We start from the raw sequence: 17,581 nt of genomic DNA, 5'->3' as shown, positions 1-17,581 counted from the left end.
ACACACACACACACACACTCAGGGGGGCTTCCGCCGCTTCCCTCCTCCTTTTTGCCGTTTAAAACATTTCTTTCATCGAGTAAAATTGTCGCAATCGCCACGTGTTCCCCCCCTCGTCGATTCGCAGTCGCTTTTTCTCATATATATCGGTGTGTGTGTGTCTGTGTGTGTGTGTGTGTGTGTGTGGTATCCCCCCTCCCCGCCACCCTCCCCGCACACCTCATTTTCGTACTTCTCGCGACCAAGCTCAATCACGCTAATTTCTTTCCTTGTATTCTGTTGTGCATCATGACCGGCTGTCTGCCCGAGACTGCCCTGGCGTCCTGCCGCGTTGAAGGTGCCCTCCCCCAGTCCTTGATTCTCTTCCTGCAGGGTGTGCCGCCAAAGGTCGTGCTGAGTGCTTTCCAGTCCGACTGCAAGAGTCGCGATGTGAAGTGGTGCAGTTGTGAGGCTCAGATGCTTGCTGTGAAATGGTTTGTGAAGCACCCTGTGGTGCTCATGTACCCACCACGCCCTCGAATGGTGCGAGCCCTCCTCAAGATGTACATTGCCTCCGTGGAGGAGCAGTACACTGCTGACGTCGCCGTGCCATGTACGTTGAGTGAGGGTCCAGTGCAGGTGGACTTGATGGAGGAGTTTATTCGGTTGAGCGTGTTGGGAGAGGCGAGTGAGCAGGATTATTGCTTCAAGACGTTCTACAATCCGTTTGTCAGTGTGCCAGGCACCCATCGTATCACAAACGCTTCTGTCGCCTCGGCACCACCTTCTGGGCTGCCCATGCCACAGTCTGCGAACTCTTCGCCGTCGCCGTCACACTCCCTCTCCTCCTCCTCCTCCTCGCTCGACTCCTCACGGCGCGCCTCGTCGCCTGACATGGACATGGGCAGTGTACTACCGTCTCCGTCTCTTCACCGCGAACCCGCCCATGTCCCCTGTCCCCACAGCCCGCCGCAGTGCATCGTAGCCAGCGAAGGCTTGGAGGATATTTCGTCCCCAGCGCCGTCGAAGCGGTCGCCGAGGCAGCACCGTCACCCAAGTGAAAACCAGCCGCGACAACTGACACCCGATGCAACAACACCAGTGCTAGCCGGTGCCGCCGCGACATCACTCGGGAGCGTGTTTAAGGAGTTCAGCATCCTCCGCGTCTCCAGTGAGCAGTTTGCCAATGTGGGCCTCGCGCTTTGGCCAGCCGCCTTTGTTATGGCCCAGCTGCTAGCGCAGGAACTGAGGGGGCAGACGCACATGCTGGCAGATGTTCTCGGCCTTCCTCGCGCGATGAGCAGCACTATAAGCACCAGCGCTCCATCTGCACCACACAGACAACACCTGCTGACCACGCCGGCTCCAGTCTCATCAGATGTCGTGCCCAACTGCAGCCCTCGAATCAGTAACAGTGGCAATGTTGGCAGCAGGAATGCCACGAAGCCGCACAACGGTAGGTTGCGCATCCTGGAGCTTGGCGCGGGTGCCGGCCTCACGCCGGTGTACCTGCACCACATGGAGGAGTACACGCAGCACGTCGGTTCCTTCTTGGCCACCGACTACCAGGAGGTCATAGTGGACAACATGCGCTTTAACATGAGGGAAAACGGCATCCGCCTCACCCCTGACCCTCTTCCATCCACGCCCGGTCTGGATGAAGGTCGAGCACTGCCACTCCATCGCGCGGCAGTGCTCGATTGGCGGAACCACGACGAGAACGAGAGGTTGTTTATGACGAGCGGGGTCGACGTGATTCTCATGGCCGACTGTATCTACGACGCCGACGTCATCCCTGCGCTGGTCGACACAATTCACCTGGCTCTTACGGTACCCGGCATCACGTCGTCTACGCCAGAAGAACCGCGGTCGTCTGCGTTTCTGGAAGACGACGGTGGCGCCTCGATAACCGACGCCCCGCAAAAGCAGCGCTGCTGCATCGTCGTCCAAACACACCGGCAAAATGTCACGATGCAGCGTTTTTTTTCTGCTGTGCGCGCGTTTGGTGATGTGCGCAGCTACACCCTTGTTCGCCAGATGGCACGGTCGCTCCGCATCAGCAAAGACTACAGTGGCGTCGACGGTGACTGTATTCCACTTGGAGGATGGGACCAAGAGACACTGTTACGATACCCCGACAGGATGGTGTGCGCGTTGATGCCTGATGTCATTCTCGAGGACGGCCGTATGCGCTCTGCCAGCAATGAGCAGCTCGGGAACTGCGCGAATGAGGCCGCTGCAACGACGGGAGACCATCCCACCTCACACGCACCACCTGCGACACCGCTCAGCACGTCGCTTGGCACTCCCGGAATCGCCAGCGCTGTTGAAGATTTTGCCAAGCCGTTGCCGTTGAGCAACTCAAACAGCAGCATGAGCTCGCATGTGCCCCTCAGTCGTCGCACGACCGTGTCTCCTCTCAGGGAGGCGGCGGAGACGCTGCTTGCGGATGAGATGATCGGGCCTTTCTACACGTCTATGGTAGGGTTGATTGGCGTGCATGTGATTACCTTGAAACCGGTCAGTGAGGCTCGTTAAAAAAGAGTTCACGCGCTCGGGAAGGAATATCAGAGCTGGATCGAGGAAAGGGAGACTAGTCGAGGTGAGGACAGGGGTGCTGATGACTGGAAACCCTTGAAAGAGCCGGACAGGGCGGGCGGGGGCGATGCCTGTCAGCTCGCATGGGGGAATGTACTTGTGTTCAGATGGTGTGCTCTTGTGTTTCTGTGTGTGTTCCGCTGTTGTGTCCACAGGTGGTAGCGGGTACGGCCAGGAGACTTCACTCCCACACACCTGTGCTTCGAGTATGCTTTCCCGATCCCTCCCTCCCTCCTTCCCTCCCTCTTCACGCACATACACACACACACACACACACCCAATTGTCACCATAGTGTGCATTAGGCGCACCAAATCAGGAAAAGAGTATGAGTAAACCATAAAACAGAGGATAGTCATCAACACTGTTGTGGGGGGGGGGGGGGGGGTGCAAGGACACCGTAGCCGCGCTAACCCCCGTTCACCATCACCGAAACGTATCTGCACCGCACCGTCGGCCACGCTCGTGGTGATGGCAGGTGAGGGCGGCTGTGCTGCGATGCAGCGGCTTCTGCTTCCCTTCGCATAGGAGCGAGTGTGTGTGTGTGTGTTAGTGTAGATTGCAGGTGTAGATTTTACATCTGTGTTGCAGCGAGCAAGTGAGGTGGATGCACCCGAGTGACGTGGGCCCTGTCATGGTCGTCATGTTCGTTTCGCTACTCTCTTCTCTCTTCACCCCCCCTGCCTCTGTTTACAACTGACGAAGAGGTGCTGAACCCACCTGTTCACATTACCCCTCCCCCTTCCCCCCTTTCCCCCCTTCCCCAATTCACCAGCACTGATCCAGCATGCATCATGGTCTTCTCCATTCCATCCTACATATGCGTGGGTGATCGTTATAAGAAGCCGGTCGACTTCCGTGCACACGGCGCCACGTTTCTCGTCTCGCGCCCCAAGACGGGTACAAACCCTGACGCGCTTTTCGAGAAGGAGCTGCACCACTTCTGGAATGGCGAGCGCAGCACCGACGCGGAGACGATGCGTCGCCGCCAGCAGCTGGAGAGTTCAAAGAAGAACCTGACGCCGAACGGGTTTGTCTACGCCAGCCCTACACCGAAGCCCGCTGGTCTCGGCTCGTATTATGGGTGTTTTCAATCCTCTCCGCTTCCGCACATGTCAGAGCACCCAGAAAAGCACGAGCAGGCCATTGCGAGGCACCAGTTGCCCCCGCGTGGCGTGTACACATCACCAGCCCAGAAAGGCACGGGATACGGGTACGCTCATATTGCACTGTCTGACGTGGGAAGCAACTACATCGCCACCATATATGATCAGCTCCGTATGAATATACATCGAGAACGGGAGGAGTGGAAAAAGAAAATGCCAGCGGAGCCGTTCTCTCCCGCTGGGCGGGAGGGGTTCACCTTTGACGAGAGCCCTGCGACGGGGGTGTCCCGCTGCTACATGATGACCGCACCGTTTCGGGAGAAGCGGCCCGAGCCAGTTTTCGTTCACTTCCGCGTTGACCAGCCCTGGCGCCCCGCTGGATACGTAGAGGACAAGCCCACGACGATGGAGTACTGGGAGGACCCATACCGCGGCTACGACCCCCGCAAAGAGCCAAAGGAGTACGTCAAGAAGCCGTCTGACGCTGTCTTCTTGCCGAGCTCGCGCAACGACAACTTTTGGTATACGCAAAGCATCGTGTTTAAGCGCATTTGAGGGTGCGCTGGTGGTGGTGGTGGGGTGGGGGGAAAGAGGAAGGGCGCTGCGAAAACCAGTGCGGTTTGAGGTGAGGGGGGTGCTGGGTGCGCGGTGAAGCCCCTTTCCTTCTTCCATCCCTCTTCCCTTTTCTTGGGAGCTACTATTCACCGTCGCCGCTTGTTTACGATTTATTGTGTGCACATTTGCGTTGTACGCGCTGCTCTTGCAGACCTGCTTCAATGGCTTGCATTTGACGCAGTTGTGTCGCTGCTGCTTATGCCGCCGCCCCCCTCCTTCCCCCTCCCCGTGTCACTCTTACCCCTCTCTTTTGCCCCCTCTTGCGTGTGCTCGTCTTTTTTTGTGCAGGTGTGACGGATATGTATAGCTGGCCTTGGTGCTTTTATTTCTGTTGTGCGCTACGTGGGTCTTTCTTCGCCGTGTGGTTCCGTCTTGATTTTCGGCTCTTGTTCAGACGAAGCGCGTCTTCCCCTCTTCCCCCTTTTCACCGACTGAAGGCTGATACGTGCTATCTTTCTATATTCTTTCTCCTTGAAGGGGAAAAGGGGGGGGGAAGGGAAGGGGGCGGGGCGGGGCTCACACCGTCGTCCCTCCACTTCTGCAGCATCCATCCTCAGTTGGCGGGCACGCACATCTACATACGATGTACAATATTTGTCGTATCCACGCGTATGTGCATGAGACCCCGTGTTTCATTTAATCCTTCTCATCTCGTTCTCTCGCACCTCACGTCGAGAGATGCACACACACACACACACACACACACACATACACACAAAGATATACGGGGATGTGTACTCTCTCATTAAACATTACATACAGTGTAGTTGCTGGTATGACCCCAGTACAACTCGATTTTTCTTCCAGACGTCTCTCTCTCCCTCCCCCCCTCCAACTCATCCCCCCCTTCCTCACCTTCTTTTTTCTCCCCCTTCTTTTTCACACTACTATTAAAAAAAAAAGAAAAGAGGAGGCATTCATCCCTCCCTTTTTTTTTTACGCTTTTTAAGGGTCGCACACGTCCGTGGAAGAGACACCGACACGACATCCCCCCGCCGCCGCCTTTTATACTTCCCCCTCTTCTCTACCAAAGGAAAGGGCTGTAGAGGGGAGTGGACGGAGGGAGGGGGGGGAGGGGGGGACAAACAAAATCTACTTGTCAGCTTGCGTGTAGAGTTGAGTGTCTTTCATTGTCGTCGCCATGCTGCGCAATAGAAAACGTGAGCGAGGGTCAGGCGATGAGGTCAAGAGCGTTGGGCCAAGCCCCACTCCACTGAAACGCAGGCCGGTTGGCATCACCGCCTCGTCTTCTCTCCTCCCTGAGGTGGAGGGTCCCATGCAGCCGCGGGTGGTCAACACCGCACCTCATAGTGGCAGCGCCAAAGAGGCTTTGACTCTTCGTACTCCGGTGACCATTGCACGAGCTCCCCAGAGCGCCACCGTTGCCCAAAAGGTACAGCGGCCCCACTTGAGCAAGAAAGCGACTCGTGCTGCCGCGACCTCGACGCACGATGGCAGCGCCGGCGCCTCTACCCGCAGCAGCGACTCAGGTGCATCGACATCCTCGGTCCCGGCTCGCGCACCCCTGAGGCGCAGTCGGCCACCACCGTCGCGTCTTGCCACCCCAGGCGCACCTCGGAATGCAGCGCCACCGCTGGGGAAGGGGCGCGGCGCGGCTGGTCTTCATTCTCACGAATATCATGTCTCCACGGGTGTAGGCTCCCCTCCTACAGCAGGTGCCGAAGGCGCGTGCACGTCTTCGTCTTCGCACTCATTTCCAGATGAGCTGGATATGCAGCTTCGGGCCACATGGCGGGAAAAAAGACGGCGGCTCGAACGCGACGTCCAGGTACTCTCACAGTATTCGCATCAGCTCATAGAGGAGACGCGGGCGGTCGAAGACTCCATTGAGAGGATGCTCACCGAGTTTGAGGACGAGAAGCGACGCGTAGAGGTGCAACACACCACGACCGTTGCGCACTACTTAGGCTTGATGAATTCTCTGCGCGGACGTGAGGAGGCATGCTTGGCAGCAAAGCAGCAAGCGCTGGACCGCATCTGCATGTCCCAAGAGATGGTGTGCCAGCTGCAGCAAGAGCAGGACGCAAAGAGGGATGCCATCAATTTGGCAACAGAAGAGCGTGATAGGCTGGAGCAGCAGTTGGCCGCCACGAACAGCGCTGCCGAGGAGCGTGCGGTCAACCTTCAGCGGCTCCAGCAAGAGGAGGACCGCATGAAGGATGTCACCTATGGCCTTAGCGGGGAGGTCAAGGAAATGGTACTAGAGATGGAGCGACTCCGAGGAGAGAGACACCGCATCGACGTGCAGTCCATGGAGAATGAGATGACTCGTCGAGAGTTGTACTCGCTCTGCGAGGAGCTGAAGGGCTCCATTCGTGTCTACTGCCGCGTGAAAGGTTCTACCCGGCCAGTAGATGCGCCATGTTCAAGCGATGTCACAGCATGTGACGAGGCGCCGGCTCCGCAGCTCGCGGATTCGCCTAAACCCGCTGATATGGGCACTCTCGCTGAAGAAAGCGCTGAGGTTAACACCAACGCGTCTGGCACCATGCCCCCTCTATGCCGGCCGCCTAGTCGCAGTGGCTCACCGGAGTCATCTCTCTCAGCCAACCTGCGGGCGATCTCGAGGAGTTCCACGAGTACAAGGGCAGCGGTGGTAGCAGCAGACGCTCAGCGTAATGGCGGCGGCGGCGGCGGCGGCGGTGGTGGTGGTGGGGGGCTTCGCAGCGGCCGCTCCACCGCGAGATCGAGTATAGCTACGGCTAGCGTTATTGAGGACAGCGAGGCCGACACCACCGTAGACGAGGGTGCGGCACCGGTTTTTTCCTTCCCGGATCGAGGAGGAGCAGGGGACCTTCGCGAAGCTACCCGGAGTGTGAGGCCAGGCGGTCTCTCAAGCGCGCGTGGGGTCACGCCTACGGCGTCCACCGGCGACACCATGTCGGCTTCCAACCACGCTGGGACACCGCTTTTCTGCACCTCGGTAGTGCCAAGCGAGGCAGAGGCGGAAGAGCCTCGGCCCGTGGCTCCTGCCACTGTTGTGGCAGGTCTGCCGTACGGTTGCGGGCGAGGTATCACCATTCACCAGACACGCTCCAACGCCACCTCGACGGGCCTCAGCAGCTTCACGGAAACCTTCGTCTACGACAGAGTGTTCACTGGAGAGGCGCGCCAGGAGGAGGTGTACGCGGACGTGGAGCCACTTGTGCGCAACGCCGTTGACGGCTACCGTGTGTGTATTTTTGCTTATGGGCAAACCGGCAGCGGCAAGACCTTCACCATGGAGGGTGACGTGCGAGGCAGACCGGAGATGTACGGCGTAACTCCGCGCGCGCTTCAGACGATATTGCATAGGCAAGCCGAACTCGCTGATGAGGGGTGGTCCTACGAACTGTCTTGTACCTTTGTCGAGATCTACAACGATGTCATCCGCGACCTGTTTCAAAGTGGATCGATGCGATACGAGGCAGCGATACAACAGCAACAGCAACAGCAACAACAACAACAGACATCCACGACAACACCCTCTTCCACTGCTGCGCATCACACAATTAAGCACATAGGAGACCGCACGAGCATCACCAATGCGGTGGAGCGAAGGATAGGTTCCATGGAGGAGTTTCTACAGCTCTACAAGCACGCGGTGCTGCAGCGTAGCACTACCAAGACGGAACTCAACGATGCCTCGTCGCGCTCGCACTGCGTATTTACACTGAATATTGTCGGCACCAACCCAACAATTCGCCAGCGCAGCGATGGAGTCCTCTGTCTTGTTGACCTCGCAGGCAGTGAGCGCGTCAACGAGAGTGGCGTCCAGGGGAAGCACTTCAAGGAGGCGGTGAACATCAACCGCTCTCTCTTGGACCTCGGCAAGTGCATCCGTGCATTGCGCTGCGGCGCGGTGGTGCCGTGGCGTAACTGCAAGCTCACGTATCTCCTTCAGAATTATCTCGGCGCCAAGGGTGGAAAGATGTTGATGATCGTGACGGTTTCCAACGCAAAGGCGCACGTGCCAGAGAGTTTGAACTCGCTGCGGTTTGCGGCGCGCGTACAGGAGACGTATGTTGGCACGTCTGTGAAGCGTCTGACAAGTATTTAGAGAGCGTCTCCCCCCTTTAACATTCACACTCACACTCCGACTCGCCTCTGCTGCGATCTCGCTGAAGGGTGAGAACAAGGTTTGCAGGCGCTGCCGCTTCTATGCAGTCTTTGTTTTTTTTGGGGGAGCGTCTTCGTCTCTTTCTTTTTTTTTTCTTCCGTTCGAGATTTTCAATTAGATCAAACGTCTTCCTCCTTTTTTTTTTCGTGTTTTTTTTTCCCCTCTGGTGTCTTCGACCCGTCCCTCCTTTTTGATTCTTGTGATCCCCGCATTCGCAGATTTTCTGCGTCAGTCCACCGAATTTCTCACGTACACGCACATTTTTTTTTCTTTTTGGGGTTTTTCCCCCCTTCTCCGAAGCTGTCGTGTTGCCTCTCTCAGTATGTATGCGTCTGTGCGCTTCTCGCTCTTTGCGTCTGCTGCAGCGACTCCACTGCCCAGCTGATGCCAGTAAACCGCACTCCATCTGAAGAGGTCCTTCTCCCGTGATGATGCCTTTCTTTCTTTCGCTTGAGTTGCATATTGTGGACAGGCGCCAAGGGGGAGCAGGGGAATAGCCTATACGGCACCCGCGGCAGCCTAGAGCTCTTCCATGCACGTAGCGCTGTATCACTACTTCTCTCTCTCTCTCTCCCCCCCTTTCCATCTACTTTTCATTGTTACGTATATGTGTACACACACTTTTCTTTTTATTCATTGATCTCCCCTTTTCTATTATGGTGGTGGCGGTGGTGGGCTCTATTTCCACTCGTGCCTCGCTTTCAACACGGGCGGGGTCTTCCGCGTGCTCGATCCCTTCCGCATTCTCATTCCCCCCCGGCCTCCTCTTTTATATGGCCAACGATGGTTCATCGCTGCGTCAACGGCACAGAGTTGGCTGCGCACGCACTCACACTTCGCGCGAAGCCATGTCCATTATTCTCCCTGAATCGCACCCGGAGCACCCGTTCAATCTCATTCCGGAGCTGTGCCGCAAGTTCTACGACCTCGGCTGGGCCACCGGCACGGGGGGTGGCATCTCCATCAAGATGGGCGACAAGTATTATATCGCCCCTAGCGGTGTTCAGAAGGAACGTATCAGGCCGGAGGAAATTTTCGTCTTGAACGCTAATCAGAATGTCATCGAGGAGCCGCGCACAGGGGAAAAGCAGCTCAAGATCTCTGAATGCACACCGCTGTTCTTCAATGCCTATCGCATGCGCAACGCCGGGGCATGTCTGCACACACACTCAGCCAACTGCGTTCTCGTCAGTCTCTTGTGCGACCGCGAGTTCCGCATCTCCCACATCGAGATGATCAAGGGCATTAGCAACAACGAGACAAAGAAGGCACTGGGCTTTCGCGATACTCTCGTTGTGCCGATCATCGAGAACACCGACTTCGAGAAGGACTTGACGTCCTCCATGGCGGAGTGTATGGAGAAATATCCGGAGTCGTGCGCGGTGCTCGTGCGCCGGCATGGCATGTACGTCTGGTCTGACACTTGGCAGAAGGCGAAGGGAGCAGTGGAGTGCCTGGACTACTTGATGGGTCTGGCTATCCAGATGAAGCGCTTGGGTCTTGAGTGGGAACCAAAGGACGTCAAGTAAAAGGAGTCGTCTAACACAGAGGGGAGTAGGGTTCATCAATACTTCAGATGCACGCGCGCACACAGCCCCCCCCTCACCCCATTCGTACACAACACACTTTTTTTTTCGTAGATGCGCAGATGACACAAAGAGGGAGGTGTGGACGATTCGTATTTATGTTTACTCGCTTGTGACTACTTGATAGATCCGCAGTTTCGAGTGGGAGGGGAGGGGGTCCAAACTGGTCCCCCCCTCCCCCTCTCCCTCTCTCCCTCCTCCCTCCCTCCCTCCTCCCCTCACCACGTGTGTGTGCCTACATATATAAATGCCGAGTACTTTGCTGACAATAATGGACGCGCTTTCTGGTAACAGAAAAAAAAAGCGCAATACACTCCAACAAAAAAGACATGCGCGCCCGTGAGTGCAATGGCGGGGCATCTGGAATACGAGGGAAAAAGGAGGCAGGGCCAGGGGGAGGGGGTGGGATAAGATAGGGCACCCCCCCGCTATATTCGACTCTGTGGGAGCTGCAGAATCCGAGGCCAGTGTACAGCAATGATGCCCTACACACTCTCGTGCCTTTCCTCCATAAGGTGTGTGTGTGTGTGTAGAGGGGTGGGGGGGGGGGAAGGGAGGGGCGAGGACTAGCCTGCCTGTATCTCCCTCTACTTGAATCTGTTTTTTCACACTTTCTATTCATCTTAAATGTTTTACTTCCCTCCCCTCCCCTCCATGCTTTTTCCTCTTTGCCTGCCTGCCTGTCCTTGTCTTCGCTTCTGCGTAGAGAACTGAGGAGCGGGGGATGTGAGCCCCTTAGTCGCTGGTCACTTTCTGGACACCTCTTGCGGATGCTTCAGTCTCTCCCCCCCCTCCCTACCCCATAAAGGCTCTCATAGAGTTGGTTGTTTGACGAACCAACGTCTCCTCACCTCTCTTCCCTTCTCCCCCCCCTTTTTTTTCTCCCCTTTCATTTTTCACGCATACAAGTCCCAGGCTCAGCGTGATATATATTCGTCTGAAGCGGGGGCGTCGAATACGAAAGAGGTGAGGCTCGCTTCTTGCTTGGGTCTTCGCGCAGGGATCGGTTGTTCGTCTCAAGACTAAAAACGTTTTTGCTGTTGTTTAAATCGAGAAAGTCATTTAAAACAGAAGGGGTAGGCGTTTGCTGACGGCCATGGAGGACGCGGATGCGTTCTTGGCCAGCCTGCTCCAGTTCTCATCCCCGACTATCGACGCTGGGATCCAACAACAGCAGGGACAGCGGAGCGGTGCAGTGACATCGCCGGGCGCGTCGGCGTCGTCGACAGTCACACCGCGTAGCTCTCAACAGCAGCGTCGTCGACGACAGCGCGACGATGGCATTGGGGATGCACTTCTTTCTGAAGGCTCTCCTGAGTGGCCGCTTGCGAGTTCGAGTGACGTTGCAGATCGCAACCATGGAACACTGCATCGATCTGCGGCTTCAGTGTCGTCGCCAGCGCCTGCCGCTCCACCGTCGCATGCACAAAATGTGAGGAGCACCAACTCATCCGGTACATGGTGGTGTGCCAGATGTACCGCGGGAAACACGGCAGACATGCTGAGCTGCGCACTTTGCCATCGTCGTCGCCACCGTGTGGAGGGGCCGCCGCCGACGTCGTCGTCGGGCTCGTTCTTGTCATCGGCCTCACCGGTCGGTTTACCTGCAACGCTGCCCGGATCCTCTCAATCTTTCACCGCTCCACCGGCGGATGCACGCGGGGAATGGCCGGGCTGTGAGCCTGTCGTCGTCCCTGGGCCAGGAGAGGTTTCGTGCCCCCGATGCACCTTTTTCAACTCCTCTTCAAGGCGTACCTGTGAGATGTGTGACGGGGCGTTGCCTCCGTCGTCGTCACATTTGTCGGTGTCAGCCACTCCTTTCACAACCACCGCGAATGATGGCGGTGCCTTTCAGGGAGCGATCGGAACCCCGACGGTCATGCCCAGCGGGTTGCCATCAGGTCTCGGCGTGGCCAGCGCTTCATCAGTTCCGTCCACGGTTCTCGCCGAGTTGAGAGGCCACGGCCGGCAGCTGGGCGAGGGGTCGCCTATTTGCCAGCGGCCGGTCTCACCAAAAGCGGGCCCCCCTGTGGCCTTGCAGGAGTGCGATAGGGCGACGTTGTCTTTTTCTCCCGTGTCCGTAGGCAGCCGCAGCACCCAGTCTTCCTCCTCGAATTCGTCCGACAGCGACGACGACGACGACGACGACGTTGGGGAGAGCGGTGACGAATGGTGTGATGAACGGGAGACGGCGGCGCACGACACCGCTGACCACCGCAAGCTCGTTCACTTCCTGGAAGCACTGCAGTCAGTGAAGTTTGACACACTTCCTTGCGCCGCCGTTCCAGCAACGATGCAGGCACGTGCGGAGTTGCGACCTTTCCAGCTGCAGGCGCTGCACTGGCTCCTATCGCGTGAGCAGCCACAGTGTCCTCGCACGCGAGTGGCGACCGAGGATACCGTTACGCCTATGATGAAGATGGATTTGGCGAATTCTTTTGAAAGGGGGGCCCAGAGCTGCGGGGATGGGGGGGAGGACGTGTGCTACACTGGCAGCGGTCGTCCTGCGTCCGGTACCAGGGGCGGGGCTCTGTGCCAGTGCGGTGACTTCGATGCAGAGAAGTGTTGTAGAGCAGCGTCCGCCTCTAGGGCTATGCGGCCTGCGTCTAGCCTTCCCACAGATGGTGCCATCGACATGATATCCAGCAGCGGTACAGAGGGTGAGAGAAGCCCGCTTCCCGGAGGGCAGGACACGATGCGCGCTGTGCGCGGCGGCGTTTTCGCCGACTATATGGGCTTAGGTAAGACGCGCACGCTTATCGCCTTGTGCGAAGCTGCGCGGCACCCACGCATCGATCGTGTGACTGGCTCATTGGTGGAGTCAACTGCGACGCTTGTCGTTTGTCCAGCCTCCCTCCTATCGCAGTGGGAGAGAGAGATAAAGCATTGCGTGGAGCGGCCCGTCGGTGCGCCGTTGCGCATTCTCGTTTACTACGGAGCACGCAAGCGCCGCCTCAGTCTTTTCCAGGTGGCGCAGTCCTACGACTATGTCCTGACAACGTACCAGACGCTTTGTCACAATGAACCACCCGTCTCGCGGTTTGGGCCAAGGGACAACAACGGAGGGCTCACGAGTAGCGGAGGCGTCCCTGCAGCAATGGCGACTGACCTCTCCAACTTGGACGATTTTGGCGCGGACTCGTCGTCCTCTGCGAGCGCGATGGAGTACGACGTGGATCGGCGGCTCCAAACAAAGGTGGGGACGTTATTTATGATTCGCTGGGGTCGCATCATCCTGGATGAGGCCCACTACATCCGTAACATGCGCACACACCAGAGTCGTGCGTGCCTCAAGCTCAGTGGCGTCTGTCGCTGGGTCGTGACAGCGACGCCAGTGCAGAACAGCCTCAACGATCTCTTCCCGCTTCTTCGTTTCCTTGACGTACCGCACTTCAGCTCGCTATCGTGGTGGAACAACGAGATTGTGCGCTACTACAACCTCGACCCGCACCATCCGCGCCCGGTCACGGCGCTCAGCATCCTGTTCGGCTCTATCTTACTCCGCCGCACACCGGACTCAATCGTAGATGGGAAGCCCATCTTGGCTTTGCCCCCCAAACGAACGATCACCCACACCGTGAAGCTGTCGCGAGAGGAAACGCGATTTTACCAGTCGATTCACACAAAGGCAACAGAGAAGCTGAACGCGCTGCGCGACCTTGAGGCGTACGCGACACGCACACCGCTAGCAACTTTTACAACGGCCTTTGAAATGCTTGTACGCTGTCGGCAAACCTGTCTTCACCCGTACATAGTTGTAGCCGCTCTTCGTCGGTGTCACCGGTTGCCCAGTGCAGAGGTCGATACCAGCGGCGGTGCTACGCTGACCGGTGTTGACCTTGTGTCTGCAACCTCGAGCGTTGCCAGCAGTGAGGCTGCGCAGAAACAGCAGCGAGAGGCAGATGCGCAGAGAACACGGCTCATTGATGCGTTCATTCAGACTGTGGTCCTTCGCCGGCTGCGCACCATCAAGACCAGGGAGTTTGTCCAATCCCTCGTGGATGAGATCAAGCACCAGAAGTTGGAGTCGCGTGAGTGCATCATTTGTCTTGACACGGTAAACCGTCCTGCGATTCTGCCCTGTGCTCACGTCTTCTGCGAGGAGTGCATCATGCACGCCCTGGGGGCAACGAGACGGTGCCCACTGTGCAAGCGTAACTCAAAGCCCTCAGAGCTTCTGCTAGTGCCGATGGAGGTTTTACAGCGTACGACGCAGGGGCCTCAGGCGGCTTTGGACGGGGGCAGCCGCGGTGCCGATAGCCGACCGAACACATGCGATATGGCGCCCGAGGTTCCCCTAAGTTTAGATCTAACAGACATGAGCAACTGGAACATCCAACTGAGCTCCAAGACGCAATATTTGATCGACACAATCCGTCGCCTGCCGGCAGATGACAAGGTGGTTGTGTTCAGCTCCTTTCTGGTCTACCTTCGCTGCGCAGAGCACTGGCTGCGGGCGGCTGGGGTTTCGTGCGCCATCTATAGCGGCTCCATGACAATGAAGCAGAAGCAGACCTTGTTGGAGCTCTTCCACAATGCGGCCCATCCAGCATCGCCACGCGTCCTACTCGCCACGACAAGCAGCTGCGGTGTAGGCCTGAACTTGACCTGTGCCAATCACTGCTTCTTGATGGAGCCTTCCTGGAACCCCGGCACGGAGGAGCAGGCGCTCAATCGAATATATCGTATTGGCCAAACCAAAGCGGTAACCATCACAAAGCTCATCGCTGATGATACGGTTGAGCAGAACATCAGCCAACTGTGCGAGCGGAAGCGCGCGCTGAGTGGATATTGCTTCCGCGACGGCGTGGCCGGCGTAGCGGCCGCTGGTGGCGGCAGAGGCGAAGGCGGGGATGGGCGATTGCGCACATCTGATTTGTTGGAGCTGTTCGCACCGGAGAAGTCGACGTCGAGTTCTGTCGACGACGACAGCACTGACGACAGCAGCGACGAGGACGAAGATGAATAAATCTACGGGCAGTGGGAAGGGTAGTGGTGGTGGTGGTGGTGGTGCTGATAGTCTGGGTTGGGGTGATGCTGCCAACTCTTTCTGCCCTCGCTCGCTCTGCCTGTTCGCTTAATCTGTTCTAAGGTGCCCTCAGACCCCCCTTCCCTCCCATACACACACACACACACCGTATAAACATACATGCGAAGTCGAACGACACCCTCCAAAAAAAAAACTCACACACACACACACACCCAGTCGCTCAAAACGCCAGTCCTTTCCGTCGTCAGCGTTCCCGCACTCTGTGCAAGGCGGTAAGAGGGGGTACAGTGTGTGTGTATTCAGATGGGTGCATAGTTGTCACTTGGGCAGGCGTTTTGGCGAAGCCAGCGCACTCTCGACGTGCGTTAATAATGGGATGCATGGGGTGGAGTGGGGACGAAGTGGATGGGGGGGGAGGGAGGGAGGGAAGGGAGGGGGCATGGCCTGCACGTGTGACTCGGTTTTCTTCTCGCCCCTTTCCCACCCCCTAAACGACATCAGCTGTTCTTGGCTATTCCGCCCTCTGTGTCTGATGTAGTCGCTCGCTTGCCTCCTCGCGCTGCGCTCCCGAGGGAGTCGGATAAACATACGTCTCACGATTCCCTCAAAGATTTTGTGGCTCATGCACAATGGTTCCTCTATCGGGCGTGTGCGTGTGATGGTGACAACACTTTATCCACTCATCTCCTCTTGCTCCTCTCCGTCTTTCTCACACACACACACACACACACACACACACTCACGGACTGTTGTGTGCTACCCGCGCTCTGCGAGAGTGAAAGTGTTTACCGTTTACATTTGTCTTTAGATTCCGTACTTCGTCCGTCCACCGTCACACAGACACACTCTTTTCTTTTGCTCGTGCGCCGGCTCTCTTTCCCTTCTCGCCGTACTCAGGGCTCCTCCGTGACCTGCTGTGCCTCGCTCATTTTGCACGTGCTTTGAGACTACCCGCAGGAGTGGACAGCAGCAGCGGCACCGCTACCACCATAACTAGCGTTACCCTGAGACGTGTGTACTCCACCGTCATTTGAAGACAGAGACAGACAGACAGACAGACACACACACACACACACCAACAGGTCGTCACGATGCAGCAGCCGGGAAACCACCAGATCCAGCCCATCGATTCCCTCACCCCGTTCCTCGGCGGTAAGTGGTGGATTCGGGCCCGTGTGACCGATAGAACGGATATCCGTACCTGGAACAAGCCGACGTCGCAGGGCAAGCTTTTTTCCTTCACCCTCATTGACGAGTCCGCGGCGATTCGGGCGACGGTTTTCAATGACGCCGTGGACACCTTCGAGCCGCTCATTGTCAATGGGCAGGTGTACTACTTCAGCGGTGGCCAGGTGAAGAATGCGAATCGGCGTTTCAGCAACGTGAACAACGATTACGAGCTCACGTTTGACCGCAGCTCGGAGATTATATTGGCACGGCAGGACACGTCCACATCGGTGCTGCCGATGCAGCGTTACAATTTTGTACCGATTGAGCTTCTGAAGCAGCGCGAGGTGGGGTCTCTTGTCGACGTACTTTGTGTCGTGCTCAGGGTGGACGAGGTATCGTCCATCACCCAGAAGTCCACGGGTCGGGAGCTGATAAAGAGAAACGTGAAGGTCGGCGACATGACTGCGGCTGTTGAGGTGACCTTCTGGAATGACGAGGCAAAAGCGTGGGGCTTCCCCGTCGGCACCGTTGTAGCGCTACGGCAGCTGAAGGTGGGCAGCTTCGACGGCGTGACCCTCTCATCCACTTATCAGACCAAGATCGACGTCAATCCCGCTGATCTGCCAGACGTCAAGAAGCTCTCGACCTGGTACGTCTCAACTGGCGGCTCAAACGTAGCGTCGTTGTCATCGCAGGGGCTTGGCACTGCAAACGGCGCCGGTGGCGAGAGCGACCGTGGTCGAAAGTACCTGGACGAGATCCAGTCGGAGCGCATCGGCCGGGGTCTGAAGCCCGAGTACGTCGATGTTCGCTGCGTCCCAATCTACTTTAAGCAGGACGCCCAGTGGTACGATGCGTGTCCGACGTGCAACAAGAAGGTGACCCAGGAAGGTGCGCAGGGAGACCGCTTCCGTTGCGAGAAGTGCGACGCGACCGTCACGCCGACGCAGCGCTACCTCGTCTCAATCCAGGTCACTGACAATGTTTCTCAGGCGTGGCTGACGCTGTTCAACGAAGCCGGCGTAGAGTTCTTCGGGATGGAGGCTTCGGAGCTGAAACGGCGTGCACAGGAGGACGCGCTCTACATCTCCAAGCTGGCACAGGGCCGCATGAACCGGCCGGTTGTGATGCGCCTGCGGGTGAAGGAGGAGACCAACTCTAACGCCATGACTGGGGAGGAATCCGACCGGCTGCGGATGTCGGTGGTGCGCATATCTGAGTTTATGCCGATTGGCGGCACCTCCGAAGAGACGCGCCGCCGCCTCGCACAGAACTTACGCGCGGAGTGTGACGACATCATCCGATCCATTGAGGTGTACGTCTAAAGCGTTCCCCCACCTGCTCAGCAAACAGAGGGAAGTCCCTCATGCGGGATATAAAAAAACATGAAGAGTTCAGAGCCACACACGCACACGCACA

At 57.5% G+C, this 17,581-nt stretch overlaps 6 protein-coding genes across 6 annotated transcripts; all 6 read left to right on the top strand.

Moving 5' to 3' along the window:
• Positions 1 to 288: 288 nt before the first annotated feature.
• On the top strand, positions 289 to 2,517 carry JKF63_03610 (uncharacterized protein; the record flags this gene model as incomplete). The annotated part of the gene is made up of 1 exon (XM_067899611.1): positions 289 to 2,517. One exon carries the CDS (start codon positions 289 to 291, stop codon positions 2,515 to 2,517), a length of 2,229 nt encoding a protein of 742 aa, XP_067755850.1.
• An 852-nt stretch (positions 2,518 to 3,369) lies between these two features.
• Positions 3,370 to 4,236, top strand: JKF63_03609 (uncharacterized protein; the record flags this gene model as incomplete). Its single annotated transcript, XM_067899610.1, has 1 exon — positions 3,370 to 4,236. The coding sequence occupies one exon, from the start codon at positions 3,370 to 3,372 to the stop codon at positions 4,234 to 4,236; it is 867 nt and encodes a 288-aa protein (XP_067755849.1).
• Positions 4,237 to 5,572: 1,336 nt separating this feature from the next.
• Positions 5,573 to 8,356, top strand: JKF63_03608 (uncharacterized protein; the record flags this gene model as incomplete). The annotated part of the gene is made up of 2 exons (XM_067899609.1): positions 5,573 to 6,968; positions 6,999 to 8,356. 2 exons carry the CDS (start codon positions 5,573 to 5,575, stop codon positions 8,354 to 8,356), a joined length of 2,754 nt encoding a protein of 917 aa, XP_067755848.1.
• Positions 8,357 to 9,264: 908 nt separating this feature from the next.
• JKF63_03607 (uncharacterized protein) lies at positions 9,265 to 9,945 on the top strand (the record flags this gene model as incomplete). Its single annotated transcript, XM_067899608.1, has 1 exon — positions 9,265 to 9,945. The coding sequence occupies one exon, from the start codon at positions 9,265 to 9,267 to the stop codon at positions 9,943 to 9,945; it is 681 nt and encodes a 226-aa protein (XP_067755847.1).
• A 1,153-nt stretch (positions 9,946 to 11,098) lies between these two features.
• Positions 11,099 to 14,971, top strand: JKF63_03606 (uncharacterized protein; the record flags this gene model as incomplete). The annotated part of the gene is made up of 2 exons (XM_067899607.1): positions 11,099 to 12,209; positions 12,243 to 14,971. The coding sequence occupies 2 exons, from the start codon at positions 11,099 to 11,101 to the stop codon at positions 14,969 to 14,971; spliced, it is 3,840 nt and encodes a 1,279-aa protein (XP_067755846.1).
• Positions 14,972 to 16,083: 1,112 nt separating this feature from the next.
• Positions 16,084 to 17,487, top strand: JKF63_03605 (uncharacterized protein; the record flags this gene model as incomplete). The annotated part of the gene is made up of 1 exon (XM_067899606.1): positions 16,084 to 17,487. One exon carries the CDS (start codon positions 16,084 to 16,086, stop codon positions 17,485 to 17,487), a length of 1,404 nt encoding a protein of 467 aa, XP_067755845.1.
• Between the last annotated feature and the right edge of the window lie 94 nt (positions 17,488 to 17,581).

The sequence above is a fragment of the Porcisia hertigi genome, chromosome 28 (assembly GCF_017918235.1).
Source record: "Porcisia hertigi strain C119 chromosome 28, whole genome shotgun sequence".
NCBI classification, from domain to species: domain Eukaryota; phylum Euglenozoa; class Kinetoplastea; order Trypanosomatida; family Trypanosomatidae; genus Porcisia; species Porcisia hertigi.
This window is presented reverse-complemented; position numbering and strand designations above follow the sequence as displayed.